This window comes from Littorina saxatilis, unplaced genomic scaffold (assembly GCF_037325665.1).
Source record: "Littorina saxatilis isolate snail1 unplaced genomic scaffold, US_GU_Lsax_2.0 scaffold_2512, whole genome shotgun sequence".
Taxonomy (NCBI): domain Eukaryota; kingdom Metazoa; phylum Mollusca; class Gastropoda; order Littorinimorpha; family Littorinidae; genus Littorina; species Littorina saxatilis.
Genome location: NW_027129370.1, coordinates 6,441 through 15,372, shown reverse-complemented (window position 1 = coordinate 15,372; position 8,932 = coordinate 6,441). Strand labels below are relative to the sequence as shown.

Genomic DNA, 8,932 nt, shown 5'->3' with positions numbered 1-8,932 from the left:
CACCATGGTGTCAGAAGTGAACAAACAAGAGAAGTGAGTAGATAGTTATTTTAGGCATGAAGTTGAACCATCTAACACCATGGTGTCAGAAGTGAACAAACAAGAGAAGTGAGTAGATAGTTATTTTGTGCATGAAGTTGAACCATCTAACACCATGGTGTCAGAAGTGAAAAAACAAGAGAAGTGAGTAGATAGTTATTTTGTGCATGAAGTGTAACCATCTAACACCATGGTGTCAGAAGTGAACAAACAAGAGAAGTGAGTAGATAGTTATTTTGTGCATGAAGTTGAACCATGGTGTCAGAAGTGAACAAACAAGAGAAGTGAGTAGATAGTTATTTTAGGCATGAAGTTTAACCATCTAACACCATGGTGTCAGAAGTGAACAAACAAGAGAAGTGAGTAGATAGTTATTTTGTGCATGAAGTTGAACCATGGTGTCAGAAGTGAACAAACAAGAGAAGTGAGTAGATAGTTATTTTAGGCATGAAGTTGAACCATCTAACACCATGGTGTCAGAAGTGAACAAACAAGAGAAGTGAGTAGATAGTTATTTTAGGCATGAAGTTGAACCATCTAACACCATGGTGTCAGAAGTGAACAAACAAGAGAAGTGAGTAGATAGTTATTTTGTGCATGAAATTGAACCATCTAACACCACAGTAAGTGTCTGGCCAAATCTGAAATAGCGAGCCGAACAGTTTCCACGAGAAGGACGGCGCCTTTAAAATGACTACCGGCGAGACACCCCTACCTGGAAGAAAAAACCACCCATAGAAGACGAGAAAGAATTAAAAAAGAAAGAACAAATTTAAAAATGGGAACAAAACAGACAACAAAGATATTACAGTTTTCGCAGAGAAAATATGACAATTGATGAGAGTAAGCCCCCCCCCCCCCCCCCCCCCCCCCCCCCCCCCGATAAAAACAAAAATCCTCATACAAGACGAGAACGATTTTTTTTTAAACAAAAACAAGAAAAACACGAGAAAAACAGGAAGACAAACTAATCAAAGTTTTTGCAACAAACAAATCCCGTGCCATCCACTCAAACAAGTCAGACACGCACAAGAATGGCGCAGAAGACATACGACATTGACGTCATCACATTTGCTCTATTTGCCCCTCGCCCAGTCTCCAAACATGTCTGGCGATTATAGCTTTCTCTTATCCTATTTTATGTCGAGTTTAAAAACCTTTTACGCTTTTTATAGTGTTGATTTCGACGCTTGCACAGAGAGAGAGAGAGAGAGAGAGAGAGAGAGAGAGAGAGAGAGAGAGAGAGAGAGAGAGAGAGAGAGAGAGAGAGAGAGAGAGAGAGAGAGAGAGAGAGAGAGACAGAGAGACAGAGAGAAAAACAGAGAGAGAGACAGAGAGAGAAAGACTGAGAGACGTGTGAGTGAAAACTATTCTCTTGTGGGTTGGCTTTGGCAAAAGTATTTCACATTTGTTCATTTTCTAAGCCCTCTTCCAAAACAACAACAACAACAAGTCGAACAGATAAGGCGTAAACACAGAAAGACATTCAGATAAAGAGACACATACGCGTTTACACAAGCAAGCAAACACACACACACAAACTGGATGTTACGACTCAACTCCAAACAACTCTTGTTTAGCCGAGACTGAAATATTTTGTTGCACCATTAGGGTAAGAGTCTACGAGACCTTGGAGACGAAGTAATGACGTCACTAGTATGAGAATCTACATGTTGGATCAACGTCATTACTGCGTCATTAATATGCGAATTTACGTAACTCATGGAGTTGCATCGTGGGATGAAAACAGTTATTTGGAGGAAGGAAACGTGAACCGCTAACCATTATGGTCACCCTATTTGCCGGGTACTGAGAGGCTACAAGTGGGGAACAAGAATCCTGTGTAACCACCGATGAAAAGCCGCCGGCACTTAACCTACCATCCCAAGGCCTGAGATGTAACCCGCAGCCGCACAGACTCGTAGAGTAGTGTCCGGAAAGGAGCATCAAGAGGTAAGGTGTCGTTGTAATATCGAGCGCCCATCAAGGAACAGCTATTATACACTCACATCTATGTCGCATATATTTGTTTTAGAATGTTTAATGAAGTTAATCATAAACGTACATGCTGCAAGTTAGTTCGGCATATAGATCTAGTATTTTATTCAGTAACCATGCTTGGTTTGTCTGCGAACCGCCCGACATGAAGATAGGGCAAGAAATCAAAATTAACCTTGATCCTAGGATACCGTTGTTAATAACAAGTATTACCTTTGATCCAGGGGTTCGAGCGTCCAGGATCCGCTGGGATAAGGGTGAACTAATCAAGCTACGCCACCAGTGTGATCCACCAGCGAGGAGCAAAAGGAGTTTGTCTACTAATTATCATCATCATCAAGTAATCTTCATCAAGTTCGTCACTGCTACGGTCATCATATGAATCCAGGCTTCCATCAGGACATTCGGACTTTGTAACTAACCAGCCCATTTAAGATAAGTCCAGTTCGACATTAAACTAGCTGTCAATGCAAGAACAATTAACTATGAACGCAAATTCGTTAGATCTAAAATAGAAATAGTTTGTTAAAGAATCCGGAAATATTACCAACCAATAAATTTATTCATTAATCTAAATCATCAGTGTTTTACGAGATTGATTTGAAGCATGACTGTTGTAAAGTATTGAATATAACTTTGGTGTGTTCTTAGATATTGTATCTAAAACACAAGGTAAAAAGTGGAACTGCAACAATGGGGGCTCTGTCCGGAGATCTATACTGAACTCGTGTTCGTACCTAAGAAAAACTTGCATTGACAACTGGTTTACCCCATAAATTAGTTAGTCAAATTATCCGTGAAGCGACGGAAATTAGAATATTTTCTGGAAAAATCTTTCTTCAATTTTTCTTTCTTCAAAATTCAAAATCATTTCCTGCTTCATGTCGGATTCACTCATATACAGACCAGACAGTGGTAAGTAGAATATTTAAATTATTTCTGTAAGAAGAAATTTTAAATAACTCCGTGTTTGATTTGGGTACATTCTGCCCAAAGAATCTTCGCGATCGCTGTTGTTCACGAACAGCGTTTTTGCTAAATTAATTCGTGGAAGGATTTCCATCTAGTTCGTCGAACAGTATCATAGTCATAAGGTAAGACATAGAATTGATGTTCGACAACTTCACGGGAAATTGGCAGTTTACTAACTAACTGTCGGTTCGAATTATACTCTCAAGTTCTGATCAAAACGGTGAGTGTGTTATAATTCCAACCAGGATGGACGCTCGATAGTACTAGGACCTTAGTTTAAGTTCAGATTAAATTATAACTCTAGTCGGAGTAACATTTAAAACGTGTTGCTTATCTAAGTTGTGCTTCACATTATTAGTTATCTATAACCCGCGGGTTGATAGTTAATAGTGTGGAAAACTTCTGTGGGTGTGTTGACAGACTGAAGGTCGTCATCACATAAGGCTTTGTAAGGCAACTTACTCAGCGACACACCGCTAAGTCCTAGTTAGTCGTTTCGGTTCAAGATAGAGACGAAGGACAGGTGTAGGAAAAATCACGTGCGCGTGTAACATTGTTTGTACCAGTGTTGAAAGGTTGAACAATACCTGCGGGTAAGAGTCTTCCATATTAGAGTACCACCAAGAGTGGATGTACCAAAGTTTTGTATTTTGAGGGATTACCTAAAATGGCTGATACCAGACATCATCAGCACTACACCAGATTCTCGTCAACCGTGGGCATAGACCCAGAATATACAGAAGGAGCAAATCTGATTGATATCACCAATCTAGGTGATGACGGCCACGCCGCTCAGCCTGTGAACGGACAGGTCGAGCAGACCGTTCCATCAAGTCCCAGCGTCAGTTCGATCAAGGAATTGATCACCATGGGGAAAGAGTTGGGTTTGGAGGGAAAGGAACTACAGTCATTCGTCCAAGGGGAGAGGAATAAAGAACGAGCAGCTCAAGAGCGTGAACATGAGCGAGAAGCCAGTAGGCTAGCACTCGCAGCTCAAGAGCGTAAAGATGAGCGCCAATTCGAAGAGAATGAGAGAGACAGACTCTTTAGGATAGAAGAGCTGCGCATTCAGAGCGAGGTTCAGATGAACACGAATGAAAACGCAGCTCATCCTTCCCAATCCTCACATGACCATGATCCCCGTTTCATTCCCAAAATCCCTTACCTTGATGACAAGGATGACGTTGAATCCTGGCTCAAACAGTTTGAACACTATGCCAGAGATATGAATTTGGACGAATCAAAGAAAGCCTCCCGGCTGATATACTTCTTGAAAGGTAAGGCCCGTACCATCGTGTCCAAAATGGACGATGAGGATGTTGATGACTATGAAAAGGTGAAGAGCGCGTTATTTGAAGGATTCCAGCTCACCGCTGAGCAATATCGCATGAAATTCCGCAATACTAGACGTAATCCCGCGGAAACTTACAAAGAACACATCACTAGACTCGATCGGTACCTAACCAAGTGGATCGAGCTTGATCCGTGCGAGAAAACTGTCAAAGGATTAACCGATTTGATCCTGCGAGAGCAGTCATTGCAGTCAATGCCTTCCGATCTCGCCGTGCATGTCAAAGACCGGAACCCGATCAATGCCAAGGAGATGGGAAAACTCGCGTCCGATTATGAGCTGAACAGAAGCCAAAATAAATTGAGACCGACACCAACGCGAACTCCTCAGGACGGAACGAAACGTTTTGAGAAGGATCATAAACCATCACCTCAACAAGGTAAAAGATCTTCTTTGACACCGGCGGAACGCGAAAAACTCCGAGAAGCAGGACTATGCTTCTATTGTCGCGTAGGTCTACACCGTTCGAGCGATTGTCCCTTACGGAAAAAAGGCAACACCGCCGGAGCTGTGACGGTTGAAGATGTCCGACGCGAAACACAGGGAAGAAAATCCCCGTTAGATAAATTGTGTCGAGACTGCACCACAAAAAAGTTTTCGGATCTAGTTGACGTCAAAGTCAACGGCAAACGAGTGACCGCCCTGAGAGACTCGGGCTGTAGCTCGATTGTGGTGGCCGCACATCTTGTGCCGGCCGACAAAATGACTGGTCAGAGAAAGAGGACCACGTTAGCGGACAAAAGTAAAGTCCGGTACTGCGAGACCGCGATCATTCATGTGGATTCGCCCTTCTTCTGCGGAGAGACAGAAGTCGTGGTCATGGCGGATCCCATAATGCCGGTGCTCATAGGGGAGTTCCATGGAACTCAGAACGACAGGAGGAAAACACCGATTTTCCCTGTCAGAGAACCTGCCTGGTATCACGACAGCGCTGAGACAGTCGCTGGGGCCGTAGATACAAGAGCACAGTCCAAATTGGACAATGATAGAGACAAATCTGCGAGTAAGCCAAGTAGCCGGGAGCCAACATCGGATATGTTTACTCCAAAGGACTTACGCGAGGCTCAGAAGACAGATCCTTCGTTAGACAGCATCAGGAAACAAGCTGCTACCGGAGAAGAGAGAGGCCACATGAGGGTCGTGGAAAAGAATGGTATCTTGTACCAGTCGACGTTCAATCGGAAAGGAGAGGAGTCTTTGAAGGTTATTCTTCCCAAATCGTTCCGTAGTAAGGTGCTCGCATTCGGCCATGATCATCCAATGGCAGGACACCAAGGTCAGCGTCGTACCGCCGAAAGGATTAGACGCGAATTTTGGTGGCCATGCTGTGGTGTTGAGATCCGCCGCTACTGCTTGTCATGTGACGCTTGCCAGCGATCCGCGCCAAAACACCTTACAAAGAAGGTCCCATTGGGCAAGATGCCAGTGTTCGAGACTGCTTTCAGAAGAGTAGCAGTCGATATCATCGGGCCTATTCTTCCTATGTCCGAGAACAAAAAACGGTACATCCTCGTCATGGTTGACTTTGCCACCCGCTACCCTGAAGCTGTCGCGTTGAAGGACATCCACGCCGAGACAGTAGCCGATGCTTTGTGGGATTTTTGGACTAGACTCGGTATCCCAAGTGAAATATTGACTGATAACGGGAGCCAGTTCACAGGCACTCTGATGCAGGAAGTCACTGAACTCCTCCGCATCAAAAGGAAAACCTCTGCGGTATTTCATCCAGCTGGGAATGGTTTGTGCGAGAGAATGAATGGCACGTTAAAGAACATGCTCAAAAAGATGTGCATAGAACAGCCCAAAGCATGGGATACGTTCATCTCTGCATTACTGTTCGCATACCGCGAGACTCCTCAAGAGAGTTTAGGTTTCTCGCCATTCGAACTGTTGTTCGGGCGTACTGTCAGAGGACCAATGCAACTCTTGAGACAGATTTGGACAGATGAGAGCGTCTCAGATGAGGTCAAAACCACTGCGGAATATGTAGTGAACCTTCGTGAGAGGATCGAAGAGACCTGTTTGCTTGCTCGAGAGAACCTGAAAAAAGCCTCAGTGCGATCTGCTCAATATTACGATCGTAAAGCCAAACCAAGGTCGCTAAAACCAGGAGAGAAAGTCCTGATTCTCAAGCCATTGAAAACAAACAAACTGGAACTCACTTGGCAAGGTCCATTTGAAGTGTTAGAGAAGTTGAATGATTTCGACTACAAAGTCCAAGTAAGAAAGAAGGAAAAAGTATTCCATGTCAACCTCCTCAAGTCTTACGTCGAACGTGAGCAACCTGTCACCGATGGAACAATTCCGGTTGCAGTAGTAGAAGAAGAAGAGGAAGAAGTGATCGTCTCAGTAGTGGTAGAGGAGGACGAAACCACTAACGACGACATCTTCAGGTTGGACAGTCAGAGGACTATCCCAACATTTGAGACAAAGCGCACAGAAGGTTTAGACCACGTGCACTTTTCAGAGAAACTCACTCAGTCACAGCGAACTGAAGCGAGACAGATCTGCGCGGACAGACTAGATAATCTGACCGACGTACCACTCACCACGAATCTGACTACGTGTCGAATCGAGGTCACAGACAAGAAACCGGTCTATATAAGACCACGCCCCATTCCACATGCGTATGTGAAGATGGTGGAGAATGAAGTCGAAGAGATGTTGAAGCTAGGAGTCATCGAACCCGCCAACTCAGCTTACAATTCACCCATTGTTCTCGTCAAAAAGAAAGAAGAAGGGAAGTACCGCTTTTGCGCGGACCTCCGTGGGTTGAATGATGTCACGGTGTTCGATGGGGAACCCATCACCGACGTTCAACATTTATTCCAAAGCTTAGGAAAAGCCAAGTACTTCTCCAAGCTAGGTCTCACGCGTGGCTACTGGGGAATACCCATTGTCGAGGAAGACAGAGACAAAACCGCGTTTGTGACGTCACGAGGCCAGTTTCGATGGGTGAAGATGCCAGGAAAGGACAACCTAGGTGCCGACTATTTGAGTCGCATCAACTGAGTTTCAGAGTCCAGAAGGAAAATTTGTCCACCCCGTTGGAGTAGTGAGGCCAAACTGGCCGCGACAGGCTCATGCGGATCTACTCCAAAATGTGGAAACAATTGTATATATGCATATTGTATATTGTATTGTATTGTATTGTATATTGAGTCGTATAAACGGAAACGAAATAAGATTTCGCTTGTCCACCCCCCGGGGTTATGTTACGACTCAACTCCAAACAACTCTTGTTTAGCCGAGACTGAAATATTTTGTTGCACCATTAGGGTAAGAGTCTACGAGACCTTGGAGACGAAGTAATGACGTCACTAGTATGAGAATCTACATGTTGGATCAACGTCATTACTGCGTCATTAATATGCGAATTTACGTAACTCATGGAGTTGCATCGTGGGATGAAAACAGTTATTTGGAGGAAGGAAACGTGAACCGCTAACCATTATGGTCACCCTATTTGCCGGGTACTGAGAGGCTACAAGTGGGGAACAAGAATCCTGTGTAACCACCGATGAAAAGCCGCCGGCACTTAACCTACCATCCCAAGGCCTGAGATGTAACCCGCAGCCGCACAGACTCGTAGAGTAGTGTCCGGAAAGGAGCATCAAGAGGTAAGGTGTCGTTGTAATATCGAGCGCCCATCAAGGAACAGCTATTATACACTCACATCTATGTCGCATATATTTGTTTTAGAATGTTTAATGAAGTTAATCATAAACGTACATGCTGCAAGTTAGTTCGGCATATAGATCTAGTATTTTATTCAGTAACCATGCTTGGTTTGTCTGCGAACCGCCCGACATGAAGATAGGGCAAGAAATCAAAATTAACCTTGATCCTAGGATACCGTTGTTAATAACAAGTATTACCTTTGATCCAGGGGTTCGAGCGTCCAGGATCCGCTGGGATAAGGGTGAACTAATCAAGCTACGCCACCAGTGTGATCCACCAGCGAGGAGCAAAAGGAGTTTGTCTACTAATTATCATCATCATCAAGTAATCTTCATCAAGTTCGTCACTGCTACGGTCATCATATGAATCCAGGCTTCCATCAGGACATTCGGACTTTGTAACTAACCAGCCCATTTAAGATAAGTCCAGTTCGACATTAAACTAGCTGTCAATGCAAGAACAATTAACTATGAACGCAAATTCGTTAGATCTAAAATAGAAATAGTTTGTTAAAGAATCCGGAAATATTACCAACCAATAAATTTATTCATTAATCTAAATCATCAGTGTTTTACGAGATTGATTTGAAGCATGACTGTTGTAAAGTATTGAATATAACTTTGGTGTGTTCTTAGATATTGTATCTAAAACACAAGGTAAAAAGTGGAACTGCAACACTGGAGTGTATTTGAAGTTAAAGGTTGAATGTTAGGGAAGTTTCCGGTTGCAGTTTAATCATTTTGCTTACGTACCCGATTTTCTTTGACACCCTGGGTCGTGCTGGAAACTCAAAACTCTGAACTTGCTATCAACCCCACCTAAGAAGCTATTTCAGCGGTACACATGCATTCAAGAAGAGGGACGAATCGATAAAACAACAAGTCGCGTAAG

At 43.7% G+C, this 8,932-nt stretch overlaps 1 protein-coding gene across 2 annotated transcripts; it reads left to right on the top strand.

Moving 5' to 3' along the window:
- The first annotated feature begins 1,583 nt into the window (after positions 1–1,583).
- On the top strand, positions 1,584–8,601 carry LOC138957639 (uncharacterized). Of its 2 annotated transcripts, none has more exons than XR_011453111.1 (2): positions 1,584–7,980; positions 8,250–8,601. XR_011453111.1 is itself a non-coding variant. In XM_070328719.1 (2 exons), exon 2 carries the CDS (start codon positions 3,677–3,679, stop codon positions 7,370–7,372), a length of 3,696 nt encoding a protein of 1,231 aa, XP_070184820.1. In that variant the 5' UTR covers positions 1,584–1,992; positions 2,262–3,676; the 3' UTR covers positions 7,373–8,601. The 2 variants fall into 2 exon arrangements, 1 of the variants encoding a protein (XP_070184820.1); XM_070328719.1 differs by having other exon boundaries at positions 1,584–1,992; positions 2,262–8,601.
- Positions 8,602–8,932: the final 331 nt, after the last annotated feature.

Bases quoted from the DNA above. Each gene is read 5' to 3' on its own strand.
- LOC138957639 (XM_070328719.1), top strand. From the start codon at position 3,677: ATGGCTGATACCAGACATCATCAGCACTACACCAGATTCTCGTCAACC.